The 18,880-nt window shown below is 35.3% G+C and overlaps 2 protein-coding genes across 2 annotated transcripts; one reads left to right on the top strand and one right to left on the bottom strand.

The window, feature by feature from the left end:
• Positions 1-8,235: 8,235 nt before the first annotated feature.
• LOC112015616 (AP2/ERF and B3 domain-containing transcription factor RAV1) lies at positions 8,236-9,678 on the top strand. The gene has a single exon (XM_024048041.2). It carries the CDS (start codon positions 8,589-8,591, stop codon positions 9,591-9,593), a length of 1,005 nt encoding a protein of 334 aa, XP_023903809.1. The 5' UTR covers positions 8,236-8,588; the 3' UTR covers positions 9,594-9,678.
• Positions 9,679-17,458: 7,780 nt separating this feature from the next.
• Positions 17,459-18,880, bottom strand: LOC112015620 (protein rough sheath 2 homolog). Its single transcript, XM_024048051.2, has one exon. It carries the CDS (start codon positions 18,861-18,863, stop codon positions 17,682-17,684), a length of 1,182 nt encoding a protein of 393 aa, XP_023903819.2. The 5' UTR covers positions 18,864-18,880; the 3' UTR covers positions 17,459-17,681.

Genomic DNA, 18,880 nt, shown 5'->3' with positions numbered 1-18,880 from the left:
CAAGCCTCAAAGTTTGACCAGTTCAATATCCCAGCAAATGAAAATGAAAATTTCATCACCCTTGCTCTTCCCAAAGAATTTGTAATTCCATGGAAAAAACAAGGGTACACACATCTTCATTTTGGTGCAATGAGATTGGCACTAACTTTCCATAGAAGAAAAGGACTCCCTGTGGCTTCTAGGATTTCACTCCTTGACTCCAGATTTTTGGAATATCAAAATGTAGTCATAGGAACTATCCAGACCACTCTAAATGCAGGAACAGTGTTTGTCACACTCTTTCCAAACTTCAACATGTTCCTCAAAGATCCTCATCTTTGTGATGCTCTTAAAGTGCAAGTTCAGATTACAGGAGCCTCTCAAGTACAAGACACATTTGCCGCTACACTCCATTACCAGCTTTCTTATAGGCTTCAAAATCATGCCTTTGATATAGCAATTCTAGACATGGCTCAATCTAATGATGCTTTGTTGATCCAAGATTGACCCCTATGTTTACGTTTGTCCCAAGACAACTTACCAGAAACCAGATGACTACTCTTTTTCCAGAATCATGGATTATGAACTATGAGATGCTTCACCAAGCAATCAAGCCAGTCCAGTCGAACAATCCTTTCTTTATTAGGATGGCAAAGTTGAAACAAGATTTTTGGTGGTCCTACCAGAAAAAAAAAAGACGTGATAGTCTTTCCAACTCAAATTGCTATGCTTCATCCTGTGTCATATGTTTATGAAGATGGCCTTAAGATTAATGCATTTGATGAAGATGGAAAGCCTTGCTATGAAGGCAAATCACCCTCTGGCCACATATGGTAGGATATTTATGATTGTGCTGAATGCATAAAAGAAGAAACTCTTGAGGAAGACTATTCAAGAAGATGGAAGAAAAAATCCACTCAACAAATCCTTAAAGAAAGATACGAAGCAGGTGATCCAGAAGTTGACTAACTTGGAGAACCCTCTAGAAGGAGAACCCTCTAGAAAATTTGACTATTATGTTCTTTATCCTAGAACTAGAAAGCAAAAATTCTCTCCTTCTCCTCCATGCAAAGAAACCAAGTCCAAAGAGGACCATGACCAAAACCTTAAACCTCCACTAATCTCATACTACCAGAAAGTCCTTCCCCAAATAGCAAGATGCCAACCTTTTCCTACTAGCCAAATCCATTCACAAAAACCTTTACCTTGTTACATGCTTAACCATGCTTCACATCCTACTCACGGGATTTTCCTCCTCTTGAAAGTTTTGAACATCCCCAAACTAGCACAAAGCATGTTTGGAAAATCAAAAACCTCGTTGGAACCAACCCGGATGGAACCATGAGACAAGTTTCATCAGCAAAAGCAACTCTAAATTGGCAAGCAGAAAATGTTGTGGCGCAAAACTAAGCCCTTTCGAATATAATTGATAACCAACAAAAGTTAGCTGAGATAGTTACCCATACCTTCTCATCCTAAAGTTCTCTTAATGATGATTTGAAGAGAAAAACAAATCAAGATGGTTGAACAAAAGCTTGCAACAATTGTTTCCACAGTTACAGATATGTCTATTTCTTTCCCTCTTATAGGGCAAAAAGAAAAAGAAAGAAAACAATTGCTGGCACAACTTCAATCCATAGAAGGATCACAGAAGGGAGCTACCCAACCTTCCCCGATGCTCTTTTATACGCCTTACCAACCTCAACAATCATAATATAATGACCTATCCATATCCCTAACCTCTCAATTTTCATCAACCTCTCCTGGACAAAACTTCCAACCATTAGCCATGACATATTTTAATTATAACCCTTTCAAGCCAAGTGGAATTTTTCCAGCCATAAAATATCCAACCCCATTCACACTAGAACCTCAAGCTAGGCCACAGAATGAACCTTCTTCCAAGAAAAAGGACAAATAACCATTATATCAACCTCCAGATCCAACTATTGTTGCTTCTTCAAAACCTCCAGACATGAACATGTTGGCTATAGATCCTGACCCTCCAAATCCAATTTCATCGTTCCTGAAAAACCTTACCCTTAAAAGTCCAAGAGAATCTTTTGTGTTTCCAGTAATTGATACTACTAAGTTAGACCTGTCTAATCTTGGCCTAGAAAAGGTGTTTATGACAGATGACCAACCAACTGTAGAAGAAGATGATGTCCTCCGTCCTAAACCACCTCCACCGCCACTGCCAATTTTTCCTCCACTACCTTTTGTCCCTGGCAACCAAACAGGTTTAACCCACCCATCAACCACAAATTCAAAACATTTGTTTGCCATTGATAATGCTCCTCCTTCCGAGTGGCATAATGAAATTTTTAACATGTATTCATGGTGCACAGCTAGACTCCAAGCCCCAAATTATACTATTGCTCATATCATTGCCAAGTTTGTTGCAAGACTCACAGGAAGAATAAGAGAATGGTGGATTAATTTAGAAGAATTTCAGCAAAGACAAGCAACCCAATCTAAAACACTAGAAGATTTTTTCACAATTCTTCATAATAAATTTCTTGGCTCGCCGACCCTCCATACAAAAGTAGCATGAGAATAATTCCTGGCTATGAAGTGCTACTCATTTGAAAGAAGAGGTCTGGAAAAGCATTTTGATAGGATGCCAAGACAATTCTATTCTTTTAAATGGCATGGATGATGTCACTTCCAAGCATACCTTCCTTAACTCCCTCCCAAAACCATTGGGAGACGAAACTCTCCGCATGATGAACCTCCAAAAAATAATCCCCAAAAAATAATCCTACAACAAGCCTCCTTAGGAGAAATCTACCAGAATGTGCTCATTGCTCTAGAAAAGCTTTGTAACTAGAGAAAATTTCTTTCAGAAATTGACAAAGTTCATAGTAGACTCAAAGATAGCTGCAAAAAGAAGAGATCATTTCAAGAAATATCCTTTGAAAATGAGACACCATGCAGGACCAAGGAAGAAATTTTTTAGGAAGAAAAAATGGAAGTTTCTCAGAAGGAAGCAATATAAAGGAAAAACTTCAAAGGTATATTTTGTGTACAGAAGACCAAGTCATTTTCCAAAAAATTGCCCAAAAAAGGAGAAAGCAGCAAAGCTTCTTGAACAAGCACAGATTCATGCAGATGACACTCCTTTCTCAGATGTAGAATCACTTTTCTCACTTGATGATGACTACTGTAGTCATGGCTTATTCCACATCAGAAGAGGATTCAGACTAAGACAGTGATGATGTCTCATACTAGAAATCCAAACCATTTATACATCCTAGCCACATATAGCTCCTTTAACTAGCCCCACTCCTATAGCCCAAGTACATATCCTCCTAGAAACTTACTCTAGACCCATCTTAGTCATAGCCCTTTTTGATACTGGAGCTACAACAACAATTCTCCATCCTAAGATTTTACCTATAGAATTTTGGTTGCCCCATAATCAAATGTTTCATGTAGCAAATGGGGAGACATTCTTGATTACCCAAAAGAGTAAGCCTATTCTTATCAGAATTTTCCCAACCCTAACCATAAAACACCAAGTTTTCGATCCCCTCTTACAGGCAGAGACCTTCTTATGAGCTTTGATCTCCTTCGCCAAATACCTAGCCTTAGATGGTCTTCAAAAGGACTTTTGCACAAACAGCACTTTCTCACTAGGACCCAAGTCCCTCATCTATTTATAGTTGACCCCTTTGACATTTTGAGAATCCAGATCATCAATGATTGTTATGCAAATAGCCATTCTGAATTCCTCCTTAAATATCCAAACCCCTTGTGGAAGAACCCAAGCTTTTTCATACATCTTCCCTTCAAAAAGAATAAAGATGTAAACCCCACAAAAGCCAATCACCGAGGAATGAACCTAGAGCATTTAACCTTAGCCAAACAAGAGTTATCGACCTTCCTCTCAGAAGGCCTCATTGAATCCACAGCCTCCCTGTGGGCGTGTGAAGTTTTTTATGTCAACAAGCATGCCAAGAAAATCCGAGGAAAGCTCAGATTGGTAATTAATTACCAAGATCTTAATCACTTTCTTGCAGATGACAAGTTTCCTTTGCCAAACAAGAGTGCCTTCTTCCAGCACCTTTCAAATGCAAAAGTATTTTCAAAGTTTGATCTTAAAGCAGGATTTTGGCAATTAGGAATCCATCTAGAAGAAAGGTACAAGACAGCGTTTTGCATTCTAGACCACCATTACCAATGGACAATCATGCCTTTTGGCCTTTAAAATGCCCCCTCCCAATTCCAGAAAGCAATGGTAATGCTGTTCTAACCACTCTTGGCCAATGCATTAATCTATGTGGATGATAACCTTCTGTTCTCAAAAGATGAAGAATCTCATGAAAAGTAGCTCACTGAATTCTATAATTTAGTGAAATCCCAAGAAATAATGCTTTCAGAAAAGAAAATGGTCATTGGATAGTCTTATATAGATTTCTTCGGAGTAAGCATTTCAGATGGAATATATACTTTGCAGCCTCACATAGCTGTCTCTCTTGTCAAATTTCCAAATAAGCTCACAAGTACCAAACAAATACAACAGTTTCTTAGAATTGTTAATTACATGTCCAACTTCATCCCAAAAGTTTCCAGATACAGGAACTATTTGGCTCAACTCCTGAAGAAAACTCCTCCATAGTGGAATTCTATTCACACAAAGGCAATCCAACAATTGAAAAGATTAGCAGAAAAGCTTCCCCCACTACAAATTCCAAGACCAGGCAAACGAATTTTGCAAACAGATGCAAGTGATGAGTATTGGGCAGCAGCCCTTTTTGAAGAAATTGATAGAAAAAGAAACATTTATGGATACAAAAGTGGTGCATTCAAGCCTTTAAAACTTCATTACCACTCCACTTTCAATGAAATCCTTGCAGTAAAACATGGAATTGAAAATTTCCAGTTTCATCTCTTTGGGCATAATTTTTTAGTAGAAATGGACATGTCCTCTTTTCCAAAAATGTTCCAATTCAAAAGGAAGATGCTCCCACATCCCCAGTTGCTCAGATGGTCAAATTGGTTTTCACAATAGTCCTTCTAGGTAAAGCACATAAAATGAAAAGATAACCTAATCATTGACTACCTTTCCAGTAAGCTTTTAGCTATTAACGCTACAATTGTTCCTCCACCCTTGTGTGTATATGCTATTACAGATTCATCCTCATCCTCAAGCACTTCCTCTGGAACCCCTAATGGTATCCTTAATATGATAGAAAACATTCCCCCAGATAAAAGACCAAATGAAGACCTTGACCCTTGAAGCCAGGTCCAAAAAAGTCATTAGTCCTCCATAATTACCTTAAAGAGCACCAAAGCCACTTCCTTGCCATTTATTCTAACGTGGAACAACCACGGAAAAACTTTTTTGCTTTTTGGGTTACAAACTGGATGGTCATACATTATCTCTACATGTGTTATTTACTCAATGAGTATTATTTGTGTCTTCATTTTGAACTAGAGTTTTGCAGGTTTATTTTCCCTCGTGAAAATAGATATTTTCAAAAATTCTGGTTTGAAATTTTGAAAAATGATGCTCATAATAGAGATTGGAAAAATTATCCCATCATAGTACATCCAAGATTTGGTCACACGACTACTACAGGATGTTTAATTGCTAAGCTCAATTCAAAAAATGATATCCGAGCAGAAAGAATCTTTCACCCATTAGAAATGCATTGGGTCACTAACCCAGATGACACACTCTATTCATACATTGACACTTCTTGGGTATCTTATTACCAACCTCTTACAAAGGCAGAATCCCTTAATAAGGGAATCTTATCTGAAATAGTATCAACTAATCCAGAAGTTTATAGACAACAGTAGCCACATGAAGATCATTGGGAAATGCTTAATCTTTTTATTGGTCACGCTGACCCCTATTATGATAACCATGACTCAAATGTTAATGATGGCGTTGATAAAGAATTGTTCCAAGAAAGAGATGGATGGGACTAAACAGCTCCAACACTTAAATAAATAAATAAAAATTTTAAAAAAAAATCCCAAAAACATCCTAAAGCAGCTCAGCCTTATCTATGTTTGTCAGAAGAACTTATTACTTCTGCAGAAGCTTATCTAGTAGCAAATGCCAAGCCCCTACTACCATCAACACTTGTCAACTAGAAGCCATGCCCCTACCATCTTGTGAAAAACAGATTGTAAATTGTATCTGAATGTGGTTTGAGTTCCATTGTCTATAAATAAGTTCTTTGTATCTTTGTATGGGCAAGAAATAGCCTCCCTCTGAAGTCCTTACGGAAATAAGTCTGGATGTTTTTATTGGAAAAGATAAGCAATGTCAATTGAGTAGCAAGACTTTTGTTCATATTAGTTAAAACTAAAAAATGACTTTTCTTCATTTTAGTTAAAGCTAAAAATATAAAAATGAAATTCACATGAATAAGACAAAAAATTACTAAATGTGGTCACTAATTTCTAGCAAAAGCCTTCTATTTTTTTGATTTATTTTTTTCATTATTAACATTTTGTTATCAGGTGGAATTGGAATAAAAATGTGGGTGTACGAGCCAGACTTGTTTTCAAAATCAAACCCAAGACAACGCCATGCCAGGGAAAGAGGCCGGTCACAACTTACCCAAGCCAGCCTCCGTTGGACTGGATTCTGTCCCTTTGGCCCAACTCGAGAGACGCTGCTTATAAAGCCACAGTTATCAGATTTTTTTTTTTTTTTTTTTGGCTGAGTTTTTTTATCATGAATTAATCATAAGGTCGTGGTACTCAAATAGACCTAGGCCAACTACAGAGAATCATAAATTTGTCCTATTTGTTTACTTTCAATCCTACAGCTTCCTCTTTTTTTCTTTTTTTTTCTTTGTTTCTTTTTTGTAATGTGCTTGATTAATTCAGATCACAGTTTTAAAATTCGTTTTAAAATTTTAGCTAAAATTCAAGGAAACCGAAACTTCACATTCAAGGCTCAATCCATTGAGAGGAATTGAGGTTGATGTTGAACTTGTAAAAACTCTATTTTTTTTAAGCTATATATTTTTGAGTAATCTACGTCTTTAACTAGATCTTCAATTGTCATTATATGGCACATCAAAACTCATAACTAAACTCACAATTTGACATATTTATTATGATTGGTTAACACTAAAAAATATGCACTAACAAAACTCTCTTAATACGTATTTAATTAAATGTAACTCATGCATATGCATGAACTGGTTATATTTAAAATACATACCATAACTTCAACAACAGTCCTATCACATCCCGCTTAAAATCTTTTTCTTTCTTTTTTTAATTCCACTTAAATAATATTTGTTTAGGCATATGTATATTCATTAAATTCATACTGCCAAATGAATTAAATACTTTTCCCACTTTTTTATATTTAATTTTTACCAATTCAATAAAATGTTATATCCATTTATAGCAAATTTAACAAATGGGTGCTCAAATCAAAATCGGAGTGCAACGTTTGAAATAAGAAATGATTCAATTTTGGGGGACTTCAAGGATAGCGCATTGTCGAGAAGCTCCAATGCAGTGGGGTGTCATAAGCTACGGGTCCTACTACCCACAACATATTCGCTGGCCGCAGCTTCCACGAAAGAAAGCATAAAGACAATCTCCAGCACCAGTGTGTCCGTATATGTTGATGATCTATAAGACTACAGGTGAAATCTGGATCAAGCCAAAAATGGATGGGATAGGTTGGTGATGTTAATCTTTGCAAATAGTGCATGACAATTGACAAGCATCATTTTTTTTTTGAGAAAAACAAGCATCATATTTTTGTTACATTTAACTTTACTTCCAATTTAAACACGTTAAATCATTTACTTTGCAAAAAAATAATAATAATAAACATGTTAAATCATAATTATTATGTTCTAGTGCATGAACTGAACAGACAAACAAACCAAAACTGACTTGGCCCAATTGGGATAACCTGCCATTGTTGGTTGTGGATTTTTTAATAATAATTTTTAACAGATGCCAAGTTTGAACCTGGACAATAAGACAAACCCTTGTGTGGGTTGGCCAATTAGACCATGCCACTTATGACCTAGGGAATTTCAACCCAGCCCCATTTATGTTGGAGAAAACTCTTCTTCGATAAGAGTCACCCATAAACTGAAATATAGATAAGCTTGATCAAGTATTTGGTGTGGGATTCAGCAAAAAAAAGAAGTATTTGGTGTGGGGGCAAAGAAAAAGTTTGAGAAAAAGGGGTCACATATTCCTCTTGGTCTTGGACACGTAAATAGAAAGAAACAGGCATTGGTCAGGTTGATCTAGTTTCCGGGGGGATGAATTTGCAAAAAACAAGGTCTGGCTACACTCATGTGTATCCCATCAACTTGCCCAAGTGGGACCAACTTTTCATACAATTCCCACAACTCAATACACATCATAAAGGAATGGTTATAACCACCAACATGTTCACTTCATAACCATGAACTATCTCATTTCCACCATCCTATAAGTTAACCCAACACCAACACAACACAACACAACACACCACACCAAATATCCATCACTCTTTCCTAATCATCACCTTCAATTAACCCAACTTTAGCCTGTTCTTATAATAAACCTTTCTTTCTTTCTTTCCACTTTTAACTTTTACTTTGTAGACATATCTGTGTTTAAAAATGGCCATGAACTGCTTAGATGAGAGCACAAGTGGGTCAATAACATCTTCAAGTTTTACTGTGAAAAGGTCCATGGAGAACTCATGCCAAATGGGTAGTGGGAGTAGTGCTAAATCAAACTCAGAAATTGGTATCGAAGCCGATTCGAAAAAGTTACCATCTTCCAAATACAAGGGAGTAGTTCCTCAACCCAACGGCAGATGGGGAGCACAAATATACGACAAGCATCAACGCGTGTGGTTAGGAACTTTTGATGAGGAAGAACAAGCTGCTAAGGCCTATGACATTGCAGCACTAAGGTTTCGTGGCCACAATGCCATCACAAATCTCCAGCACACTTTGGAGCCTCACAAAGATGCCAATGAATTGTATTTCTTGAATTCTCATTCAAAGGATGAAATTGTGGACATGCTCCGGAAACACTCTTATACACATGAGCTTGGGCAAAGTGAGTACAATATTTGTGCAAGTCATGGCACTAAAAAAAGACATAGAGATAACTGGCTCATGGACACACCTGTGTCTGAGTCTGAGCTATTGGACGTAGCAAAAGAGTACCTTTTTGAGAAGGTGGTGACACCAAGTGATGTAGGGAAACTTAACCGTTTGGTTATTCCTAAACAGCAAGCCGAGAAGTGTTTTCCATTGCCTACTGAAAGTGCTGCAAAGGGTGTGCTGTTGAATTTTGAGGATAGTATTGGGAAGGTGTGGAGGTTTAGATATTGCTATTGGAGTAGTAGTCAGAGCTATGTTTTAACAAAAGGGTGGAGCAAATTTGTGAAGGAGAAGAACCTGAAAGCTGGGGATAGAGTTAGCTTTCAGAGATCAATGGGGCCTGATAAGAAGTTCTTCATAGGATGGAGGCCGCGAAATGGATCAAGTTTTGTGGAAGTGCTTGATAAGGTAAAGTTATCAGCTACTATTCAAGCTGTTAAGGTGGTTAGGTTATTTGGTGTCAACATTTTAGAGACACCTACAAGTAGTTTTGTAACTAATAATATATAAAGAAAATATATGTGTATTTCACCTCTACAAACTCTACAAGTTCTGTTGAAGTTAGAATGTAAAAGATCATAAGGGGTTATTTACTCTTTTCTCCTTCTTCTTTTTTTTTTTCAAACAAAACAAATATATAACAATAAAAAATTAAGTTTTGGTCCCAAAATTTTAAGATCAACTATAAATTCTTAATGAATTAATTAAGATTGGTTACATGTAATCTTTTATATCATTCTACTCTCTCCTTTTTTGAATAATTTGATAAACATAACAGAGGATAAGGGATTCACATTTGGAGCATGTCAATTTAACTATAAGACTCTTATGTCATTTTCCTCTTATGCTCTTTATTAACTCTCTAATTAACATGTTTAATTTCACTATCTCTAAAAATAAATGCAAAATAATTATATAACCAAATAAATGGCTACTTTTAATCAATTGTCTATAGTAACAGTATCACTTTTTTTTTTAGTATAATCAACAGAAAGTTTTTGAAACAAAAATATGCTACATGTACAACCAGAACGGGAATAACCTAGAAAGATAAGGAGGGCTTACCTCCATCTAAGGAAGACAAGATTTAGCCCTTTAACAATAGATGCCAACCCAAAAGTAGCCCTATAACAAGAACACTTTGTACAGGGTTAAAGGGACAAAAGTTCTGTCTTTCAGCTCAAAAAATGAAATGAAAAATCTACTTCTTTTAGAGCCAAAGTGCCTACTGATAAAAAAAAAAAGTAAGAAATATCCTGCATGTCTCATTCCTATGATTCCATAAAAGCAAACTAGTTGTATAGAATAGATTTCCAAGCCTGGTTTACTCAAATGGTCTAACATATAAACAATACCATCGAAGAATAAGGGAAGGTTGGGAAACTTTAAATAGGCTTCACACAAGCAAATCCTATTATTTAAAGAGCACGGATCACATCTCCCTGCTCCTCACAATTATCACATATCACACTAAAGATCACCTTGCGTCTGAACAAATTTATTTTTGTGGGTAGTAGGTCTGCATGTCCACACCTTCCAGAAGAACAACTTAATTTTTTTGGTTACTCAAAGTTGTCTCCATAAGTGGCAGGTTCGTGAGTGTTGTCTGAGGATTGCCCAACAATGCTACTAGAATATTCGGGTTGGAGCACTCTTAACAAATTATTGCTCTGACCAAATTAGGATGTCATCAGTACCTCCATTGCTCAAAGCTTTGATGACAGCTACTTTATGAAAGGGGGAAAGGAATTGATCAATAAGAGATACTTTCCAAAAGTGAGTATAAGGAACAATCAAGATCTATTTGTTTGTTTAGACCCCTTAAAACAGATTGTTTAACCTAATATATTAGCCAAGCGATTACTTAGGTTAATTTTAAGATCTAGTTTAAACAGTGAAAATTATATCATGCAAAACAGCAGAAAAGTAAATAACACATAGATATGATCACTCATAAAAACTAATAAAACGAACCGTTTCAAGGTAAAAATCTGGAAAGGATTTGACCTAACTATCCTCAAGGTAAACAAATCTACTACAGAGAATTGAAGTTTTTAAAATAAAATTTAACCCTAAATCTATTGCTACCTCCAGTATTAACTTACTGACACAATCGCATGCAAGCTCTGGATCCACAGACTCTTCTCTCTTGGATTTGCAACACACAAGCTCTCACACTTATGACTTTGAGATCCTACTCAAAGGTTTCAGATCACCACTTGTTGATCTTGCAACAACTAAATTCCATCAGCATTTGATTATAGATCTTGTTTTAATAGATACTTGTAGAGTTAAAAGGCACAAAACCTCTCAAATCTCACAGGAGTAACTACAAGTCTTCCCAAGAGTCTTCAAAATGTAATTAAGGTTTTCCTTTTATACTTAGGAGTGTTGGACCGAAACCCTAAACGTTTTCATTGGCTTGGGCCTGATTTAAAATTCTGCAGAATCTGTTTTTCTGCGATTTTTGATCAATTGAATGTAATTTTCGATCGATCGTATTTCACTGAAGATGAATTCTTTTTCTGCAGCTTGAATGTTTTTGAAACCTAACTTGAATCACCTTGAGTAATGTCTAACACTTATTCTAGACATGTTTTTGTTCTCGGTTTGCCAACATAAACAAATTTGGACTCTAAATATTTAATCCTAAATCTTTAGAACCTAACAAGATATTCACATGAAACTTGACTTCCTTGGGTTCAAACTTGTTAATTTTCTACTGTTGACACATCATCAATTGAGAATTTACTTGATCACAAATATCTGATCAAGATCAATCAAATGACTATAAATTCATATGAAATTGACACGTATCTAAAATCATCAGAAATCATATGGATTGGTGACATCAAATTAAAAAAGTCATGTGGCAAACTCACATATAAAGTTTTTATTAAGTAAAAGGGTCAAATCAAATTCAATTTAAATTTAAATTCAAAATTTATAATTTACTCAATAAATGCTGAAAAAAAATTCTAAATCAAAGACTATCAAGTTGCTTATAAATAGAGGCTTCTCATATGAGTAAAGGACATATACTTAAAGTGAGAGAAAAATTCTTACAAACACTACCAAAATAGAGAGTCATCTCTAAGTCTAAAAAAAAATATTATCTTGCTCATTCAAAACCAAAGTTCATTCCTACTTCTTCAAATCAAAGTATGAATTTTTTTTCAAATTCCTTTGATTAGGTTTGAGATTAAGCCAATGGCCCTTGCTTCAAATCCAATATGTTCAACTACTCTTTCAACTTAAAGACATCAAGGCACAATTAAATATCAAACTTCATAGTCCTTTGGATCATAAAACTGCTAAGAGATCAAATCAAAAGAGTTTATTGTATTATTTCATTGTAAACAGTCACACACAAAATTGTACCCACTTTCATACAAATCAATATAAATTAATCATTTCTTACACTGTTTCGTGACCAAGTGATTTATCATTATGAAATTTGAGTGCATAGCCGTAAAAGGACATTAAGAAAATAAAATAAGGAAATGGTTGTAAAATATTTTTTTATTAATATATGGATAGTTATTAAACTCAGTTCGAACATTTACTCGGTCTGTGAGTTGAGCCATTGGGTCACTAGTTCAACCAATGGGTCACCAGTCGAATCGCAAGATCAAATAAATTAAGCCTCCCAAAGCCAATGAGTGGCTCCGTCCTTGAATTTACATATTTATATTATGATATATATATATATATAATGCCCCCCCCCCCAAAAAAAAATTAAATATTAGTATATATGTAGTATAATTTTAGCCATTTTTATTCTATAAAATTACAGTTTAACCCCTTAACAATATCATTGATTGCTTTAAGAGTAGTGCTATAGCCACACAATTTTCCATAAAAATTTTACAAACTATTGAAGTAAAAAATTCTTACTAGTTCACATATGGGCTTACCATTTACATCATTTTTTTACTTATCAATAATCACTCACCACGTCAGTTGTTTGTAAAAAAAAATAAAAAAAAAAGTTTATAACTCTAGCTTTTTCCTTATTTTAAAATCCATAAAAAAAATTATAGATCTAAAATCTAAAACAAAATATACAAGCCCCAAAAAATTAGCCCAACAACAAAAATTACCAATAGAATTTTATCATTATCAAATAGTAGGCACATGCACAAAAAAAAAAAAAAAAAAAAAAAAAAAAAAACCCTCAGCAGCTAAGCAACAGCAAAGCCACCACACACAACTAGCACAACAGGCAACATAGCCACCCCCCTAACTCCAAGTCCTGACTCCGTCCCTATGTAAATTTTAAAAGATAGGCTTATACCTAAATTAAATTGGTCATTATAATTCAAAATCAATGTTTCAAAATCATAAAGTACTTTTTTGATAAGATATGAGTATTAGAGATAGGCAGATAGAAAAAGAAGTGCATTTTTTTTTTTTTTAGGTTTTCTTCTTTTTAAATTACCGTATTATTACACATTTTACAAATTTCACAATCCAGTCAAATAATAAAACCATCCGAGTTACATGAGTTGCCACAAACTCGTCAAGTTTGACTGAATTTGATCGAGTCTTATGCAGAAATTGTTCATTTAAACATCCAAACCGTCTACATGCCAAGTTACCAAGTTTACGTTCCAAGTTTAATAACTATGATTGTATGACATTATTGTGATTTTTTCTATGTTTGTTGTAGTTTTGGTTGCCAATAAAATATTATGAAGTAGAGGGATCAAAATAAAAATAACCCTAAAATGGAGAGACCAAAAAGTTTTTGCGTAAAAGAAATATTATGAAGCAAATTATATCTTATAAATAAATAAAAAGTACCCCTCAAAGAAAATATTTTTGGGAGAAAAAAGTGCAAAAAAAATTTAAAAGAAAAAGAAAGAATTTAGAAAAGAAAAGCTGTCACGAGTTGCACCTTTTTTTTTTTTTTTTTGGGTGTTGTGGTTGTTATTGCAAGAGTAGAGCTTGAACAGATTCAAATAGGAGCAAGGAGATATGTGGTGACCCAACATCCACAGCCCATTTAGACCAAAAGCTAAGGACTATGGCCATTTCGTTATAATATGGCCCGAAATTCTACCAAGTACGAATCTTCAGGTAAAAAGATTTTTTTTTTTTTTTTTTAATTCCAAAGAAAACGTGAGTGCACTTATTTTATTTTTTTATTTTTTTGAGAATCACGTGAGTGCACTTAAGGCGTCCTAATTGCGCGTAGGGAACTTGGAGGACCCCAGAGAAAAGTTGATTGAGTAGTCTTTGTCACAAAGGACGTAGCATAGCAATTTAGCATAGTGCCATAGCGTAGCATCATCTATCAAGACTATAGCATCTGACCACAGACTTTCGAATTTCGACCATCCATGCATCACAGACACAGAACTTGGTTCAGTCACATGGGCGCTCACTCGCCCCTCCCATGTTATCAATTTGGGCACCATCTTTCATAATTACGATAATAACATTACTTCTTTCTCCCAAAAAAAAAAAAAAACCTTTCTCAAAAAACGATAATAACATTAGTTAGTTAGTTAGTTCAAGATTCACATTTTACTAATAAAGTCTTAATAGGTGGACAAGAGATTTAGGATTCAATTTTTATTTATATAAAAAATCGATTCGTGTTTTAATTTGATATTAAAAAGTATAATCATTAGAATTGGACATCATAAGTTGAAACTCTATTAAAAAGCATAATCATTAGAATTGGATATCAAAAGTTGAAACTCTATAAATATATATATATATATATAAAAGAGCATAGCATCAACCATTCTTTAAAAAAAATTATTTTCACTAATTGAAAATTTATTTTATCTATTTTAACATACAATTTTATAATTCACCTACATATTCTATTCTTCCAAACAACAAATTAAAATAATATATACAACACATTAAAATAAATTTCTTTTTTTTAAAAAAAAAAACATGTCCAATATATAAAAAAAAAAAAACAACAAACAAATAAACACAAAAACTCACATCCCTACACAGCCCACCACCACCACCACCACCTCTACCCACAACCAACCCCTCCAAATCGAAATTTCCACCACCGCCACTAGTACAAACCTACTACCACCCAAAATCAACCACCGTATCTAAAAACCCAAAATCAACCAACCACCACTCGCTGCTGTAACCACAACCACCAAAATCAGCCTGCAACCATTGCAACCCACTACAACCCATCAAAATAACCCACAACCACAAAAAATTTAAAAAAAAAAAATACCCACAACAACCAGGGGCGACTCTACACTTTATTTAGGAGGTTCAAATGAACCCCTTGACTTCAATTTTTTTATATATATATAATTTTTTTATTAGTTTAATACTTTAATTTATTCTTAAAAATATTATTTTTGCACACCCTGACTTATATTTTTTACATCCTTATTACAAGTATTACCAACTCTTAGAGTAAGAGTAAGTGTTTATGAATTATAAGTGTCACTCTTTATTATAAATTTATATTATATGTGTGTGAGTTTGTCTAATATTGATTGTGTACATTACTTTTTGTTATAATGTTATTTGTGTAAATAATGATGTGTGTAGAAGTCTATGTGTACAATATAAATATAAGGGAAATGTTTTAACACCACTTTCATGAGAAATATAACAATTACCCTAAGGGCATCTGTTAACATGGCCCTAAATATAAAATAACTTTATATAATTTAGTAATTAGGAAATAGACAGGGTTTGTTGCATGTGTGTGTATCATTATCATGTTATAATAACTTTTTGTTATAAAGTCAGAAAAATTCAAGAAAAAAATTGTAAAGTTAGTTATTGTTCAAGTATTTGATTGGTTAAGGAGACACGTAGTGTATTATTTATGTATGAACGAGTGTAATTGTGTGCATCAATAATTAATACAAAGCCAATGAGTTGAGTTTATTCCTTTAGTTTAAAATATCATATACTATATATAATAGCAGAAGCTGAGAGAAAGTGGATTCCTACAATTAAAGAGGTGTTGACAAATAGGAAAAGTGGCTATCTAAAATTCAGACACGTTTTACTTTAACATGTGATACATTATATTGTTTAGTAATGCAACAACACTGTTTAAATGCGAAAAATATAATCTTTGACTACGTTAAAACATTGTTTCGAGCCCTATTGGTATAAAAGGAAATTAACTGCTTTAGAGTTTAGAAAAAAAAAAAAAAAAAAAAAAGATCGCTACACAGAGAAAAAAAAAAGGAGAAAGAGAGACAGAGAAATAGAGAGGCAGAGAACGGAGAAGGAGAGAGAAATTGAGAGATAAAAAACTGAAACCCAAAACATCAGACACCAATCAAGATGAAGAAGAGTCGTACAATCTCTTCCAATATCCCAAAACTCTCTCTCTCTCTCTTCTCTCTTCTCACGAACCCTAATATTTTTCTTAAAGAATAAATACTCATAATGAACTATCATGTAACAATTCAAAATTTGAAAACTTGTAGAAAGGAAGTGTAAAACTTCTTTTGTTTTTTTTGTCGAGAACTCAATATGTTCAAGTTTTCTTTTTATTAAAAATTTTTCATTTAAGTTTTTTAATGACTCCCAAAACAAAATTCCTAACCATTGACAACAACAACTTAAAAAAAAACACCACCACAATATGTTTTGGAGAAAGAAATATACGATAGCTTAGGGGCAAGATGACGGTTGTGGTTGAGGACATGGGTGAGATTGATGGTTTAGGGGTGAATCAGGGACATGTGATTGAGGAAAAGGGTGAGTCGCCGACATGGCTAAGAGAGAGAGAGAGAGAGAGAGAATATGTTGAGAAGAGAAATCAAAAAAGTTTATAATAAAATGATAAGATTTAATTACTGTAATTTTGACTATACAATTCTAATAATGTAACTATACTGTAGAATATTTGATATTTGGCATACCTTTATGAAGTAAGGTTTTTAGTGTTTAGTTTATCAAATGCTAAAAGTTTGGCATTTGACACACATGATTGCCAATGCTCTAACCTATTGATTTTGATTTTGATTTGATCCAAGAACAACATGATCCCCCACCAAACTCAATAATAGTGATCGATTTCTTTCTTAAGGAGTTTAGGGGCACCCCAATATCATATCACATCCAAAAAAAGGAATGCTGTAAAGTTTGCTAAAAGTCAAATTTAATACGTCTAACAATAAATAAAGACGTCACTTATTCTGTGTACCTTTAATTTTCCCTAACTAAAATGCAGAAATGGATTTCACAGCACAGAAAAGCTGCATAGTTTAGGACCTTAGGCTCTCCTCTCCTCTCCTCTCCTCTCCTCTGTCGTTATTTTCCCTCGCCGTACATTTATTTCTTAGTGTAATCACAAATCAAATCAGGAAAGTTGCAAAAGACCAAAAACATTAACACCCCAACGACCCAACATTGCTAATTAAACCCTAAAATTAAGATCATAAATTGAAAGAAAACAAGCATTTAATACGAGGGAATTCAATAAATAACAACTGCTACGCTATAGTCTAACCAAAAAAAGTGGTACAAAACAGTGAAATACAATGACAACAACCAAAACTATATTTGAAAATAAAAAAAAAAAAAAAAAAAAAAAAAAAAAAAGAGTACCGAGTAACCAAGATTAGCCAGCATGTCCTATAGGACAGTGAACCCATGACTAGTATGGCCCAACCCAATCAGGTCCACAAGCTTAGCCAACTTGACATGCTTGCTACACCATGACTCAACCAACTTGGCTTCTTTGGTCTCCGCATCTCTATGCAAAGCATTAAGCTCTTCTTTGTACTCACTCTCAATCCGACCCAAAAAAGCCAATTCTTCCTCTCTCAAACACCGAATCTTTGCCTCAATCTCCTCCATTTTCTCTCTCCTCTTCCTAGCTTTCTCTGACTCCAGCTGTTGCTCCAACCTGCTTAGCCGCCACGAGGCCTCTTTCCTGTGCTGCACCCAGCTCTGCCTCCCTTCCTCAACCTCCTTCACATACTGGACCAAGGTACCCATTTGCTGACCCATATACACCCGGGTCGGATTTATATCCGGATCCAAACCCGGATCAGATGGAGAGAGCGATAAACTAACGGATGGCGACGGCGTCGTCGACGATGTGGCAGAAGACGACGTCGTGCTCACATTCATGTTCATGTTCATATTCATCCACAACGGAATCACCGACACGGACGAAGACGACGTCGTAGCAATAGTAGTAGTCGTCGGAGTATTCGACCCGAGAGACAAAACCCGGTCCGGGTCGGATAGAGAAATACCCGGAAGCACCGGAGCCATATTTTTAGGCTGTGGCAGCACGTACTTTTCGGCAAAGGTGTCCAAGATATGATCGTACGGACCGTGACCGACCTTCTCGGAAGAGGAAGTGGACCCCACAACCACGGCCGGTATGGTGTCCGTACAATCAGAATGTGAATACTCGGAGCAGTTGTGGTGGTTAGTGTTGAGGTTGTTGCGGTGGAGATGATTCTGCTTTTGCTGTTGTTTGAGCTGTTTTTCTTTGAAGACCTCCCACCACTTGCCGAGGCGTTTGGCGGTGCGGCCGGGGACCTCGGCGGCGATCTTCTTCCACTTGTTGCCGTACTTGGCTTGGAGAGAAATGACGAGGGACTGTTCTTCAGGGGTGAGAGAGCCTTTCTTGAGGCCTGGTTTTAGGTAGTTTTTCCAGCGTTCGAGACAGGATTTAGGGTCACGGTGGAGAGGTTGGGGCATGCGTTGGGAAATGAGGTTCCATTCTTTTGGCCCATATTGCTTCACGTAAGCTCGGAGGAGTGCGTCTTCCTCTGGCTGCCAACGCTGACGCTCCTTCATTTCAACACCATTTTTGT

Source organism: Quercus suber, unplaced genomic scaffold (assembly GCF_002906115.3).
Source record: "Quercus suber isolate HL8 unplaced genomic scaffold, Cork oak 2.0 scaffold_30, whole genome shotgun sequence".
In the NCBI taxonomy this organism is placed as follows: domain Eukaryota; kingdom Viridiplantae; phylum Streptophyta; class Magnoliopsida; order Fagales; family Fagaceae; genus Quercus; species Quercus suber.
This window is presented reverse-complemented; position numbering and strand designations above follow the sequence as displayed.

Bases quoted from the DNA above. Each gene is read 5' to 3' on its own strand.
- LOC112015616 (XM_024048041.2), top strand. From the start codon at position 8,589: ATGGCCATGAACTGCTTAGATGAGAGCACAAGTGGGTCAATAACATCT.
- LOC112015620 (XM_024048051.2), bottom strand. From the start codon at position 18,863: ATGAAGGAGCGTCAGCGTTGGCAGCCAGAGGAAGACGCACTCCTCCGA.